The sequence below is a fragment of the Anas acuta genome, chromosome 13 (genome assembly GCF_963932015.1).
Source record: "Anas acuta chromosome 13, bAnaAcu1.1, whole genome shotgun sequence".
In the NCBI taxonomy this organism is placed as follows: Eukaryota; Metazoa; Chordata; class Aves; order Anseriformes; family Anatidae; genus Anas; species Anas acuta.
The window spans coordinates 12,067,729-12,083,010 of record NC_088991.1 but is presented as its reverse complement, the minus strand read 5'-3'; the positions used below and the strand labels follow the sequence as shown (position 1 = coordinate 12,083,010).

At 57.3% G+C, this 15,282-nt stretch overlaps 1 protein-coding gene across 2 annotated transcripts in view; it reads left to right on the top strand.

Annotated features, from left to right (window-relative positions):
- Window positions 1–2: 2 nt before the first annotated feature.
- The window catches only part of DLG3 (discs large MAGUK scaffold protein 3), a 71,566-nt gene continuing 56,286 nt past the window's right edge, over window positions 3–15,282 (top strand). For both annotated transcript variants that reach the window (XM_068696766.1, XM_068696765.1), the window contains exons 1-4: window positions 3–127; window positions 1,757–1,888; window positions 7,722–7,870; window positions 9,139–9,291. In XM_068696766.1, the coding sequence (XP_068552867.1) occupies window positions 112–127; window positions 1,757–1,888; window positions 7,722–7,870; window positions 9,139–9,291 (450 nt within the window). In that variant the 5' untranslated portion in view covers window positions 3–111. The remainder of the gene's footprint in view (window positions 128–1,756; window positions 1,889–7,721; window positions 7,871–9,138; window positions 9,292–15,282) is intronic.

Sequence of the window (15,282 nt, the reverse complement as noted above, 5' to 3'; positions counted from 1 at the left end):
GGGCGGGAGGGGGGTGGCGGGGGCGGCTCCGGTTCCCGCTGGGCGGGGCAGGCGGCGGGGCCGCTCCCGGGGCTGGCACCGAGCGGAGCGGCCGCCGGTCGCGGCGGAGCGATGATCCGCAGGGAAGGTAAGGAGAGCCCTGCCCCGCCGTGCCCTGCAGTGCCCTGCCTGCTGCACCGGGCACCGCGGCTCAACAAGTGGCCGCCCCGTCGCCGGTACCGGAGAGCTGCGCCCCCCCCTCCCCGGGCTGCGTCCTGGCGCTCGGGATGCGGGGTGCGGAGCGCGGCACCCCGGGGTGCTGCGGGAGGGGTGTGGGGGGCACGCCGCCGGTCGGCGCGGGGGGCGCCCCGGGGCAAGGCGAGGGGGCACCCCGGCACCGGCTGCTCCTTCCTGGGGGTGCAGGAGGGGCTGAGGGTGTCCCCCCGGTTTGGGGTGCGGGGTCACCCTGCTCCCGTGCCCCTTTCTCCTGCTGTCCCTGCACGGCACGGGCTGGGGCGGGATGCTCGCAGAGGGTGCCCGGTCTGTGTCCTGCTGGCGGGGTGGCCCCCCCAGTGCTCCTCCTGCCTCTTTAGCCTCTGCCGATAAGGTGAGGGATGACCAGGCGAAGATGACTCAACCCCGCTCGCAGGATGCCGGGCACTTTGTGGAGCCGCTGATCCTGCGGAGAAGGAGGTGCTCGGTGCGAGCACGGGGCTGGGACGCCCGTAAAGCCCGATGAGGCTGGAGGGTTGGGAAGAGGGAAGTCCCTGCTTTTCCCGAAGCCGGAGTGGAGCCCGGCTCTGAGCAGGGGCGACTCACACTTCCCCAGGCTCCTTTCTCTTCTCCTCCCGCACTGAGTCACCGTGGGCTGGTGGCACAGGCGAGCCCCCTTTCTCTTTCAGGAGTGGGGAGGAGAGCCCGTCGGGGCGAGCTGGGGCAGCAGGTGGCACGCGCCCTGCCAGACACAGGCCCCCTTGTCTGGTGACCTGAATTCCCTGCCCAGAGCCCTGGGACAAGCAGGCCATCCTTTCTGCATGAGTTCCTGGGTCAAGAGATGAGCCCCTGACAGTGGCGGGATGCCTCCCCCGCCTCCGCACACAGACGCCCTTTGTCTGCGGGCTGCCTGGGTGACAAAGGGAAATATTCAGTGGCAGGGCCGGGACGGGCTCAAGGTCCGTGGGAGCTCCCCACCCATCCGATATGGGTCACATCTGGGGCTGGCGTTGGATTTTGCCCAGCTATGGAACTGAGCTTGGCAGCTCTGCAAGTCTGCCCAAAGAAGCATGGGGCCACCCTGGCACAGGGAGATTGCAGCTCCACTACTTCAGGCCCAAAATTGTCCCACAGCTATAGTGAGCCAGTCTTCACAGCAGCCTCCTGCTCCCCTCCTGGCCAGCATCCCTCTCAGCAATTCTCACACTTCACCCTGTAAAGTTTTTCTGCTGGTGGAGCCGAGCTGTTTGCAATATCTTGTGAATGGGGCAGCTGCAGCTGCACTCATCTTTGCTGTGGCCATCTAGCCCCTCATGGGGACTGTGCAGTGCCTCGTGGCAATGCCAGCAGCCCTGTGCAACAGGGATGTGTCTGGCTCCTGAACAGCTCTCTGCCTGTCTGGGAGGTAGCAGTGGTACTCTTTAAAATCCAGAGCTAAAAAACAATTGAGGTATTACCTAGATGAGCTCATTGCACCACTCTGAGGGTGCTCTCAAGCCTTCCTTGAGGATGTCTGTCCATCTTTCAGTATTAATGCCTTGTTACTCCTGTGTTGCCTCTACAGACACCGAAAAGGCAGTGGAAATCCTTACAAGATACCAAAGCACCCTGCTGTCCCCAGAGGAACAGGAGTTAAAAGCCTCCATCGGAAAGATCTCACACATCTTCCAAAGTGAACTATTCCAGGCTCTGCTGGGTGAGCCCCTTTGTTTTGTTCTCTGGGGCTTTGTGGTCAGTGGGTGCTGCTGGTGGCCTGATCCTGCGTGGGTGCGTGGCACTGACCGGGCTGGGTGCGTCCTGCACAAGCACCTGGGTGCCTGTATTGCCAGGGGCCTGGACTGCATCTCCATTCTGGGGCTTGGGCAGGAGGTAGAGGGAACAAGGGATGCAATTGCCAGCTGTTTGTAGTGTGAACGGGATTCCTCAGGCAGGAGACTGTCAAAGGGTAAGGCCTTTTCTATCCTGTCTAGCACCTCTGATCTATCCAGCACCTGCTAAAGGATGCTGCGATGCCCTAAGTGTGCCCTGCGTGTGCAGACAGAACGTGTCTGCAGCTGCTACTGGGTTTGCAGCCCTGCTGCCGTCCAAGAACACCCTGGCGGCAGGCCCCCTTTCCTTCCTGCACCCCTCAGCCTGATTTCAACCTGCCACTTCCCATTCTTGCTGCTGACCCGAAGGAAAACTGGATCTTTCTACCTCTGGGAGAGAATCCGTACATGCGGCACAAGGTCTGCCCGTGTGCAGCCCACAAATGCTTGTGCTGTGTGAGCACCTTCATTTCATTCAAGACATGGACGTGATGGTGGGGCTTGTCCTTTACCTGGGACCAAACACGCAGTTCAGAGTATGGTGTAGCTCTCTCCGTGTGGATTTAGGCAAACACAGCTGGACTCTCATCAGGGAACACAGCTCCTCTGTACAAAACGCAGCTGGCTTTCTGAATGATGCCGTTTGAAAACCCACTTTCTCCATGAAGGTCTTTTCTTAAAATGGAAGATCCAATGTGTTTTGGTGCTTGAATCCACTCTCTGCCAGAGCAGACCAATTTCTAGCTGGGTGGTATCAAACACAAAATGTGTGGTGGACACAAATTTTGGACATCATCCCAGAGACCCATTTACAGAGGATCTGACAAGCCGAGAGGTGCAGGAGCTCCTGCTCAGCTCCTCTCCCCAGTCCTGCGTGCTGCAGGCTCGGGGGAAACACGTGCAGCCCTGGAGGTTTCCATCCCAGGCCTCCTGCAGAAAAGCCAGGATTTCTTTTCCTACTGTGCTCGCTCTGACAAACCCCAAACCAGCCCAACCCCTGCGTCTGCCTCGCGTGCTCCCCCAGCCCAGCTCGGGCTGATGTGGAGGCAGCAGTGCAGCCCTTACAAAGCACAGGGCTGTTTATATTAGGACAAAAGGGACACGGAAAGAACAGACCTGGAAGGAGCAGGTCCGTGCACACGGAGCCAGCTGCACGTTGCACGCTGGCGTGCAGGGAGGGAGGTGGCACGGGCTGCTCAGCAATGCTGTAAGCTGCTGTCCCAGTGCCCTGTCAACACTGGCACAAGGGAGTGTCACTTGATTGCTGGTGACCTTTTCAACTGGTTTAACAGGATATTAGTTCCTGTGCGACTGCAAGTTTTCTCTCGATGTGTTTACCAAACTGGAGTTTGCATTAATTACTTCCGTCCCCTTCCTCAGAGTGTGCGTTTGTGAATTCCTTGGCCATGCACAGTGCTGTGTCTGGCTGCCTGGTGGCCGTGCCCGCACAGCTGGCACGTGCCAGGCTTCTTCGGTGTCCCCACCGGGGCATGGTGACAGGTGGTGCTGGCTTGCTCCAGGAGGGTGGAGTGCTTCCATTTGATTTTCTTCTCACCCACCCTTTTCCCAGTGGGCTGCTGTGTCTCTGGGTGAAGTTTGCTCGGAGCTGGAGGGCTGGGTCGGGGTGTTTCTGAGGCAGGCTCGCAGGGTGTGCCATGGCTCTGGCTTGTGCCCTCGCTCCCCTTCACACAGCAGCAGGTGCTGCTGGCTGCAGACTGCTCTCAGCTACAGAGCTCCGTCCTCTTCCATGGTGTCAGCAGCACATGCTGGCTTTTTTTTGACCCCTAGAGAAGGCAAATGCACGAGGCTGGTATTTGCTTGTCCTCAGACATACACCGAGTTTGAGCACCAAAACGCATTAAGCAGTAGTAGAACTGCTGGAAGTGCTAAACGTCATGGAGCTTTACACATTGTTCCACATAAATAATGCAAGGGATGTGGCTTCTTGTGCACTTTGTTAGGAGTAAGCTGTTTTGTGGACTCCAGAAACCCCAAACTGCCCAGCTCCAGGAGCGGATCCGCTGGGATGTTCAGGTGGAGCATGCATCATGCCAGGGCTGGATGTCCCGCTCGCTGCAAACATGCCAGTGTCACTTTGCCCATACACCACTTTCTGCCAGACTCCTCTGAGCACAGCACAGCCCCTTACATCCCTGTGACCACCGTGCAGGACCCGACCACCCTCCCTAGAGCTGCCAGGGAACTTGGGCGCACAGTGACCCTGCCGGGACGGATCCTGCCCCAGCAGGGTCTCAACACAGTGCAGGGCAAGCAATGCGGGAGCTGCTTTGTGCTGGAATGCACCAACCACAGCACAAAAGAAATTCCTTGGCTGCACAAGCTTCACTGGTTCCCTCCTCCTGGCCTCTCTGAGCGGTTCGATGCCGCAGAGCCAAGCTCGTGACTCGCAGGGAAACCTCCTGGCAAGAGGGTGCTGAGCCTGGGGTCAGGAGCAGCCGCAGCTGGGCTGAAAGGGGCCCTTGTGCCCCTTGTGCTGCTGGTCAAGCTGGGTGGACAGGCACAGCTTGTGCGTGCTTGGCCACCCCATGCACCCGCAGCCGAAAAGGGCAGCTCCTCCCGAAATCCCTCCGGGGCTTGGTGCTGGTCCATGCCTGAGCAGTAGCTGGCACAGCCGCTGCTGGATGCTGTTTCCCTGCTGCTTGGGCCCCCAGCCCTCCCCCTGCATCCAGGAGAAGCCCACTGCTGGGGTTTTTCCTCAGGGACAAGCTGACCTCTCCTGTGCCAGCAGCTGTATTGTCCCTCAGATGCAGGTGATGTGGAAATGTTTAATGACATTTATTTGACGCATTAACCCCAGGAGGAAATTGTTAAAGTCTAATCTCTGTTCATCTGTGTACGTCTTGAGTTACTCTTCCTTATTAGATCTAGAGTGGATTTACACTTTCATCAAAGAGAAACCAGCCTGGGAGACAGAACGTGCAGCATGGCTTGGGCAGGCACGCCGTCTTCTTACTGAGCCTTTTCGGGTAGCACCACTCTTAGAGCGTGCAGGTGAAGCAAACTTGGGTGCAACTTGTGATGCACGAAGAAACAAAGGAAATGAGCATATATTTAAATAAGCATTAATGATGTCCTAAAACATCCTCCTGTTGCTGCTGTGCTCTTTGCTGCCTGAACCCCAGCCGCTGATCCCAGTGGATTCCTCCGATGCCTGGTGCCAGCAGCAGTTCCCTCCCCTGGCAAGTGCCTGCAGAGGGCAGGGGGTTCAGAAGTGGTGCAGCTGCTCCCCAGGACAACCTCCCTGCACCCCGGGCTCCTCAGCAGCCTGGCTGCCCGAGGCCACGTTTCTGCAGCAGGCGGGTGATGAAGGAGGCTGCCAGCAGCGGTGCACCCCTGCGACGGGGCCGTTCCAATCCTGTTTTCGTTTGTGTGAAGCTGTGTGCATTCCAAGGGTAATCCGCGCAGCGAGGAGCTCGCGGTATCCCGTTACGCAATGACTATTTTTATGAGCAGGGGGAGAGATGTTTGTGCACTAAAACAAAGTCCCGACTGTCTGGCTGCGCGATGAGTGCTCGCTGTGACCTCATGGCTGGTTAATGATGGCTTTGGGGGCTGCCAGCAGTGTTTTCGGCACCAGTGGAGATGCACCTGATGCACGGCGGGTGGCCCTGGGGACTCCAGCCCCTCCTGATGTTGCCAGCTGCCCGGTTTCTAACAGGGCACAGGACAGAGCCTGCTGATGACGCAGCCTGAGGCAGAAGCTCCCGAAGTATTACTGAAGCTGGGCAGTGAGACGGTGCTGCCCGGACAAGGGCTCCCAGCAGGCACAAAGCTGCGCAGCGGGCAGAGTGGATTTATAGCAGCTTTTTCCCTGCAGCCGGGAGGTAACCAGGAAGCGCCCAGGAGCAGGGCGATGGAGGATCGATGCTGCTCTTCTCAGCTGCTGCAGTGAACGGGCACGTGGGGAAGCGGGGGAGAGGATGGGGATTTCTGCATGGGGTGTAACCCTGCTTTGTGAAACCCTCCTTGGCAAACGGCCTTGGACAGTGCTCGGCGTGGCCCTGCCCACAGGCTAGGGCACCTGTTTTGTTGCTTATTATTATTGTTATTTATTTTCCTGGGGTCCTGCACAGTTCTGGGCACTGGGGTAGCTCTTCTGAGCACTTCCCCAGCCCTGTGCTGAGCTTTGCCTGGGGTTTGCTCTCCCGGCGGGAGAGGCGTGCACAGAGCAGGGTTTGCTTTGGCTGAGGCAGATTTCCGCATTACACGAGCACGTGCGCTGTTGCGCAAAGCCTGGGGACAGCAAGGCAAGAGGCTCTCGGCACTCTCGGTACTTCCTAAGCTCAAGGGAGTGAATTTAAGTTATTGCTCTGCCCAGCCTTGCTCCCTGTACAGCCCCCAGTGCAACTCTGCTCACATTTTCTCCGCAGTGACAAACAGCCCTGTTTTCCTGCTCCTGTTTCCTGCCCTTTGACTTTTGGCCATCCGCATCTCCCCTCTCTTCCCACGGCAGTGGGGTTTCTTGCAGGGGACCCTTGCCAAGCACCAGGTTTCCTCTGGAAATCTTATTAAACATGCATTCAGTAAGTACCCCTTGAGCCGAGAGCTTTTGGCTGCCCTCCGGGCCGCTTGCAGACCTGGCGCTCTCCAGGCTCCTCTGCAGTGGAAGCAGAAAATGAATTTGGTTTTCCTGCTGTGGCTTTTCCCCTTCCAAGTGCTTGTTTACACTGCAGTCACTTTTTGGCCCTGCAGCCTCCTACCGGCTTCCTGTCTCCTGTGTGCCTGAAGGGATTTATTACTTTTTCATGCCTCGTACTAGGCATTTACCAAACTCTCTTGGCTGACCCCGCGGAGCTTTACATTTAACCTGGCAGCATTTACCATCCTTTCTGCTTTTCTCATTTGGACACAGCTTAAGCCATTTAGGAAAATGTCTTCTCCGTTTTAATAGCCTCCCTCCCCTGCAGTCCAGCCGTGCTTTCCTCCGTTTCGCCTTTACAACATCCTCAGGGCCGGCACTGAGCGTTGGCTCTGATGTCTCGGTGTGGTGCCTCTAAATAGGCTCGCTGCTTCCCACCCTCTTTGTTACCCCTTTCGCTTTCTTTTTAAAGAGCTTCTCACTTTTTATGCAGTTCCCCTTCTGAAATCAAACGCTTCTGCCGTAGTCATGTGAGCTTTTGCTCTTCCTACAGAGATTCTGAATCTTGTGGTCAGAGCCCAGCCGGGCTCTGGAGCAGCCTGGGTGTGAGGAGCTGGGGCTGCTGAGCACCATGGGGGCTACAGTGGGAAGGAGCAAGGACCACTGCAGCCCTGCTGCTTCCTGCAGTCCCCTGAGAGACTAAAGCACTCCTGGCAGGGGTAGGAGGGGGTCCAGGCACCCACATCCTCTCTGGAGCCACCTCTGGGGCAGTGGCTGTCCGACTCTCACCCCATAGTTGTCTCTGGAGCAGCAGGACTGGGATGTCCCATGCTCACATCTCTCTCCAGAGCCCCTGTGTATAACAACAGGCCAGGCTGAGGGTTTCTGCTTGTGGCGCTCCGGTTGCATCATGCCAGGTGGAAAGAGGGAATTTATCAGGGAAGGAGCAGGAGGTAACGCAGTGACAGCTGTCAGCTTCAGAGCTTGTATGTCCTGGACCTGGTGCCCTGTGACCGCACTCTGGAGGCAGAGCTGGTGGGCACAGACACGGCACCCCTTGCAGGATGCTGGCATCAGGCCTCCTGCCCAGTCCTGTGAACATTTCTCACGCTGTTTTGCAGATATCCACGAATTCTACGACTTCACGCTGCGCTCTGCACCCCTGCAGCCTCCCGGCCCGGACACACATTGCAGCACAGCCCGGCAGCAGCATGGGGCCGGCAAGCCCGGCTCCTCAGACACTCCCAGAGAGCCCCAAAATCTCCCCGAGGTAAGAGCCATTCCAGCACGATGCTGTGGGGCTGGACTCTGCACCCCTGCACCACGGGACAGGCTGGGCACCAGCTCCCATGCCCACAGCATGCAGGCAGGCGATGCCCGCTGAGCACCACAGCCCAGCCAGCTCACACCACAGAGCGTTTCCACACCTCCTCTGTTGTGCCTTGCCTCAATAATTAGGCAACATCTCTGGTTCAGAAGTGTTAATTGAATTATTCCTAATGCAAGGGGCTTCTGCTCCAGCTCTGCTTCCTGTTCTGATGCGTTCTCCCATGGACACGTCGGGACTGTCTGATCTAGCCGCCTCGCAGGCTGCTTCTGATGACTGAAGTAGGTTGGGCCTTTTAAGTTTATTTTTTTCAGGATTTTTTTCTAGCTCTCAGATAACTTCCACGTCTCTTGTTTGCGTTCTCTTTAATTTCCAACAGCCTTTAAAAAGATAGGCACCAGGCAGGGAGGCAGCAGTTGAGCAGTAGGGTCTGAGTTATCTCAAAGGCATGAAGGCAAACCAGCAGGGGCAATTTGGCCTTTCCAGGCCCTGCTCCCCATGCAGCTCTGCTCTGTTGATTGCTGCCTCGCACCTTGCTGAGGGATGCTCTGGGATGCCTCTGTGCTGGAGATATGGGAACATTTGTGAGTCATTTGATGGCCAACAGCAAGAACAGGGGGGACAAAAATGCGAGCAATCAGTGCAGGAGATATCCGTCCCTCTGACTCAGGAACCTTTTTAGCCCCGTTTTTTCTTGAGCCCTTCATACTGATGGTTTTCTCTTTAAAGGCAAAACTCCAGATCTAGTCTATTGTTAGGGATCGGTTTTCACTGGAATTACACCTTATTTCTGGAGCAACAGGCAGTGAGATCCCATTTTGTTCTCATGGGTCTCTTGCGGCCCCAGTCTCTGCAGACAGGCCCGCCCGTCAGGCCCTGAGGGATGTGATGGTCAATAAGGGCATTTAAAAATCCGTGTGGAAACAAGTGGGAAGCCTGCACTGAGTGAGCTGCAGAGGTTTTGCTTTACCCGAATGCAGCCCAAGCACATGGACACCACCTAATCCCTTCTCCAAAAAACATGCATTGGTGCATCCCGTATTGGCAAAACATCTGCGCAGAAGAAAAGCAGCAGGGAGCTGCCCGTGCCCAGCTGCATGATGCAGCCCTGCTGCCCCCTGCAGTGACCCCAGTGCCCGTCCAGAAGCAGTGGGGGAGATGCAGGTGCATCCAGCCCGCCCTACCCACCTGTGTCCCTCACCTCGTTTCAGGATCCAGCCGAGGACGGTGAGCGGAGGCTGCCCGTGGCCACCTGCGGCACGCCGGGGACCCCTCCGCGGCTGGTGAGGGTGACAGCCCGCAGGACGGAGGCACCGACCAGCGTCTGCAGCCTGGTGCTGGGCTCCCGCAGCGCCCTGCCCCAGGTGAGCCCCCGCACCGCGTCCCGCCCGGCCGGCGGCTGCCACCGCGGGGACAGCACCGGGGCCGCGTGCCCCTAGCACCGCGGGACGGTGCCGGGGAGGTGCTCCCCTCGCCGGGGCTGGCGGTGTTCCCTCGGGCAGTTCCCTGAGTGGTGCTCAGGCTGGGAAATGTGGCGGCGACCCGCACGGCTCCGAAAACACCCCTTTGTGCTAGTGCTAGTGTGGTCCAGTGGCAGCCCTCCGGGTTTGGAGGGCAGATGGATGTGGCACGGGGATGGAAGCTGCGTGGGATGGAAATCCACCCAGCCCTGTCTCTCTTGCCCCCCAGCTCTGGCACTCTCCCACCTCGCAGATTTCCAAATTTCTCTCCAAGATCTTAAATGGCAGGTCCATTCCTCAGCATACCAGGAGCTTTTCTCCGCTGTCTATTTACCTGCAAACGCCGTCTGTTTGGATGTGCATCGTAAATCTCAGCTTCCTCCTGGTGCGAGTACATCGTCTGGGCTGCGCATCTGATGCTAGTTTTAGGGACGAGTGAAGGGCAAAATGTGCTCTGAGCCTCTTGGGAGGGATGAAGTGGCCGTGATGGATGGAGTTCACCACAGGTTTAAAATAATATGAAAACGTTGTTTTCCTTGGCATGGTTTGAAACAATGCTTGTTTGCTAGGTTGGATTCTTCTTCCAAGATACTTTAAAGATGAAAATTACTCTGCTTCTTTTCTCACCTTTTTAAATGTTTCCCTTCTTGTTCTAGACCACAATAAAATGGGTAATGCCCCATTTTTTCCTTACTGTTTAATTTCTCCTTTTTCCTCTTTGCTACTCTCTACGTTTTCAAACATTCACCAGGTCTTTACCAATGGTGGGAGGGTGGGACTGGGGTTGGATGAAGACGACAGGAGGACGGGAGCGGTTCGGGTCGGCTTGGATGCTGGTCAGCAGGGAACAAAGGAGAGGTGCAGGGGACAAAGCTAGGAGCCTCCCTCGCAGAGGCACTGGGCTCAGAGCGTTTTTACAGTTTTTGGGAAAAGGTTGCTTTAGAAAAGAGCATATTTTTTAAAATTAAGCAATTGGAATAAATTCCTGGGCTGCACCTGTGGACATGGGGCAGGCCCGGGGCAAAAACCCACAAGGGCAGGAGCCTGATCAGTCACCAGTCAGCCTGCAGACTTCAGGGATTTTCTTCCTCAGTGCCCCAGGCTGTGTACTTTGGGTCGCTTGCATCCAGCCCCCCACATCTGCCTGAGTTGCAGTGTTCCCTTCAGTAAACGACACCTAGCCTCAGTTTTGGGACTTCACACGGTGGGGGATCTGCTGTGGGGAATCTATAGCCTGGTTGTCCCGGTGGTTATTTATCTTTTCCATTAAAAATCTGCACTTTGCTGCCAGCCTGGATTTCTCTTGCTTTAGCTCCCAGCCCCAGGAGATTTTGCTGCCTTTGTTTGCCAGGATAAAGGGCCACTGCAACCAGAAATGTTCCCAACATGTAGGTATTTATAGATGCGTCTGAGTTCCCTCTTAACTTTCCCTTAGATAAACTAAACAGATTGGCTTCTTCACTCTCTCAGTGTGAGGCAGGTTGTTCCAGCCCTGAAATAATTCCTGTCGTTCTTTTCTGAAGCTTTGTTATTTTCAGCCTCCTCCTTTCCTACCCTCTATCAGTACGGGTCAGGAGCAGGTGCTGGGTGCTGCTGCCTCCAGCCAAGGGCCTCTCACCTGTCCCAGAGGATTCCCATGTGCAGAGCAGGGACCTGGAGGGATAAACCTTTGGGATGGTGGCCTTCGGTGCTGGGCTTGGCCACTATTCAGCTTGTAGCCCTGCCTGAAACTCAGCTTTCTGTGCGGCGTGGGGCAGCTTTCCTGGAAAATGGGACCAAGCTGTGCTGGAGAGCTGCGGGCTCGAGAGCTGCTCTTCTTTGAGCACTGCTGAGCCAGGATGCGGGTGATTTGACATGGAGGTGAGCCCGTTCCCTCAGATGACATCTTTGGAACGAGCTCGTCACTGAAAGCAGGCTCTGTCCTGGTGGAGCAGGACACCAGCAGGCCCCGTGTGAGTGACCCTGACCACGAGGCGAGGGCAGCAGTGCCTGGGGGACGCCTTCGTGCTGAGGATGTCCCAGCTCCTGCCCAGCACCGCTTTGGGTCTTGGCTCTCAACAGCCCCAGTGTGCAGGATGCCTTCGGGGCTGACTAACCCCTTGCATCGCACTCCTGCCCAGCTCCTCAGCGTCTTCCTGTTGCCCGGCTTTTGGTGTGAGCATTTTGCCATGGACATTTCCAAAGCAGGTTGCAGGAAAACGCTTAAGTTGGCAAAGGGCTTTCAGAAGAACCAGGGCAGCAGCTATAATAGGTGATATTTGATGCTAGGGCACGTGGGCACCAGCTGCAGGGCAGAGCAGCTGCACCCCGGTGCTGTCAGCCCAGGCACAAGAGCTGTAGCGGGCACCCTGCCACTGATAAAAGACGGAGAGATTAACTGGCTTTTCCTGCCTGAAGTAAGTGCAATTCTCTTATCGCATCCATCAGTGTAAATAAGTTTTCTGTTGTCCTGGCTTTGTCCTCTCCCCTGCCCGTAGCTCTCCCCGGTGGTGATGGCAGAGCAAAAGCCACCATAACCTGCTTTAGCCGGGAAGACGCTCAAGAAACAAATTGCCTGTCTGCACAAATGCTTCCAGGAACAGGAAATTTTCTGTCTGCTGGCAAGGCTGCGCGTGCACTCGGAGTAGCCCTGCAGTGTGCAAATGGCTGCTGCTCAGGAAGCGGGACCGGCACATCGAGCCCCAACGTGTATCCAGCGAGTTTCCTGACGGTGAGGCTCAGGGCGCTGAAAGCATCCCTCGCTGGAAAAGTGGATGTTCAGCCTGCTAAGGGACGCAGCCAGCTGAAATGCCCTGCTGAAGCCCTTGGAGGCACAATCACGCCTGGGCTGAGGGCTTCGTGGGGTTTTGCCAGCCAAATCCTCCATTTCGACCTTTCTCTGAGCCCCGTGGTTGCTTTATCAGGGCTCCTCAGGGCTTGTGTGTGCCTGCAGGGGGAAGACCCGTGAAGCTGCTCCTGCAGCCGGTGCTGCTCGCCTGCGCCCGGAGGGTGGCAGGAAGGCTTCATCCCTCTGAGAACCCCATCCTCATCCCCCCCCTCCGGGGAGCAGAGAGCAGCCAGCTGGAGAGATGAATTCAAGAGGAACAATACCGCTGATGAGCAGAAACTCTGCGCCTGCGAGGAAGCGCTGCTCTTCCCCTGCCATCCCCTCCTGCCTCCCGGCACAGCTCCGGAGCTGCTCTGACTTCATCTCTGTCATGGTGCCAGAGCGGTGCCGCCCCTCCTGCAGCCGCCTGCCCTGCATCCATCCCTCCTGCCCCGCATCGCTGAGCGCCGCGGCTCTGTCCTTGCTCATCCCGACAGCCAACGCTGAGCACCAGCAGATCTTAGCGTGACGGGGAGAGAGAGCACACGGGAGAGGCAGCTTCAGTAAACAGATGTGCCTTGTGTGCTTCTGCAGTGCCAGGGATGGGGAAACTCACTGGGAGAGCGTGCTGCTGCTCCCCCAGGCTGGGGGTGCAGGGGATGCTGCGGAGCGTGCCTGCAGTGTGCTGGGTGCAGGCTGTGCTTTACCCCTGCTGGGCCGAGGCCAAAAACACCCCCTTCCCTCTTTACGTCCAGGGAGGACGTGGCCCAGCTCAGCAGAAATGCCCCTGCCGGCTGTTAGGAGCCAGCAGAAGAGGCATCTGTCCACTCTGACCTGCAGCTCGGGTGCCAAAAAGGTTCACGGAGCTCCCCAGGGGTTTTGGCAGAGAAAGGCAGGCTGTACCGCCAGCATGGCGACCGGCTGTCTGCTTCCCCTCTCCTTCTCTTGAGTGCTTTTTCCTGCCTCCCCATTTCCCTTTGGCCAAAGATAAGGATGTTCCCGTGCTCTGCGCCTTTGCTGGCAGGCGCAGCTGCTGCTGCAGTGGCTCAGGGCACCTGCAGGGCTGGGGTGAGACCAGCAGATGCTGTGGCCACAGAAAAGCCCGCTGCAAGCTCCCCGCTGCCATAGCTGTAACCCCACAGCTCTTAATTTCCTCTGCAAGGTGTGCAGAGGGAAAGGGAGCCAGGCTGCCTGGTTCCAGCCAGGTGCCAGGTTGCTGGAGCATCAGGTCAGAGAAGCAGGTCCTGAACGCAGGTGGGAGTCTGACAATTAATGCAGCCCCTCCCTGTAGCATTCCCCGTGCACTTTCGAGCATACGTTTAATTTTAGGAGAAGCGGATAAGAAAAGCAGCAGCCCAGAGGCCCCGGAGGTGAGCTTTGTGTTCTGAACTTCGTTTTTCTCCAGCAGTTTTGTGGTTCAGCATTGCAGACGCCGCCTCGGAAGCCAAAGCACCGAGGCCAGGAGGATGTCTGCCTGCTGTAACTCGCTCCGCCTGAGCCGTACGTCAGCCTGTGCACCATGGACACCCGGCTGGGCATCTGGCTGCCCGTGTCGCGAGGATGCTGCTATGCAAAGGGGATTTCAGCGAGTGCTGTGTCAGTGAGAGCTGTCACTTCGGTGGACGTTTTGGGATTGAATGGCCTCGGCTTTACTAGAGGCTCTTGCTGTTCCTGCTGCTGAGATGAACAAGGAGATGCTTAGACCTCGGTACTCCCGACTCAATATACAGCTCCAGTGAAGGATGAAAAAGTTGGTGGAGCCACCAGCCTGTCAACCAAAGGGTTGTGCACAGCCACCTGTTCCTACTCTGTTTGGGGCCTTTCTGTCTAAAACTGGTAGCAAAAGGAAGATCCTCATCAGGCTCCGAGGCTTTTCTGGCTCCACAGCATCAGAAAGCCCTGCTGGAGAAAGGGCTGTTGGTCTGTACGTTCGTTCAAATCAGTGCCTTGCCCAGGACCTCCATGACCACCACGCAGTTGGTTTGCTCACTGAGTTTCCAAAACGAGCTGGTTCACCCCGCTGTGGGGCCCCCAGCAGCACCAGGTCCCCGCTGTGCAGGAGGTGATGCTGTGCAGGGGGTGAATGACCCTGTTACTGCTGGAGCCCACCTCCCGCAGCACAGAGCAGCCAGGAGCTTGGAAGGGATCCCGGTGGTGCTGCGCCACCTCCTTGCCCCCACCCTGCTTTGCTCGGCCGCCCTCCTGCTCGCTTCTGCCTGCTCCCCCGCCAAGCCCCAGGTGCACGCACATCGTGCCTTGCAGCGGTGGCTTTTGTGCCAGAGACATTTGGATTATAGGACAGGTGCTGGCACAATGGAGCAAAATCCTGCTCTGAGGCAGGCGCAGGGGGTCTGTGACCCACGAGGGAGCCTGCAGCGGGGGAAACGCCACCCCAATCCCCGCCTGCCTGCACTCCGCTCCCCCTGCAGCCTCCCCAGTCTCTCAGGAGGCTGATGACAAATCTCCTGGGTGCCTTTCCGCAAAACAAACGGGCTCTCCTCTCCATTTTTTTTAGAGGAATAAACCAAGCTTGAACGCGGAGCCTGGCAGGCCAGCTGCTTTCTATCTGGAACGCTGGAGCTGGGGGAACGTCGCTGCATCTTAATGGCGCCGGGCTGGACGGAAATCAGGATTCTGGTGGCAGAGGCAGCACCAGCGCTGTTATAAATAGAGCAGCCATGATAACTGCTCGTGAGGGCTTTTAGTCTTTAGGATTTGGAGGATCAGCACTGAGCTATGCTGAGAGATCCATTATCCTTGGCTTTTGTAGGAATTAGGGGAATCTGCAGGGGAACGAGGGCAGTGGATGAGCGCAGGTTTGGGAATTGTCCCTCGTGTGAGGCTGAGCGTGGACCTGTTTTAAAGGAGCTCTGTGACATGCTGCTGCCTCTGGCTTTGCCCTGCTTGCTCTGAGGCCGTTGGACCACACGTGGCTGTGGTGACACGAGCGTGTCAGTCACCCTGGTGCCCTACTGCAGGAAAGCAAGGATTCGCTCCAGCGCCTGTTGTAGCCGTGCAGCCTGCACGCACACAGCACCGTGCCACAACTTGGCTGGCGTCACGCCTAAGAAATGATTCCAAGCACTGGG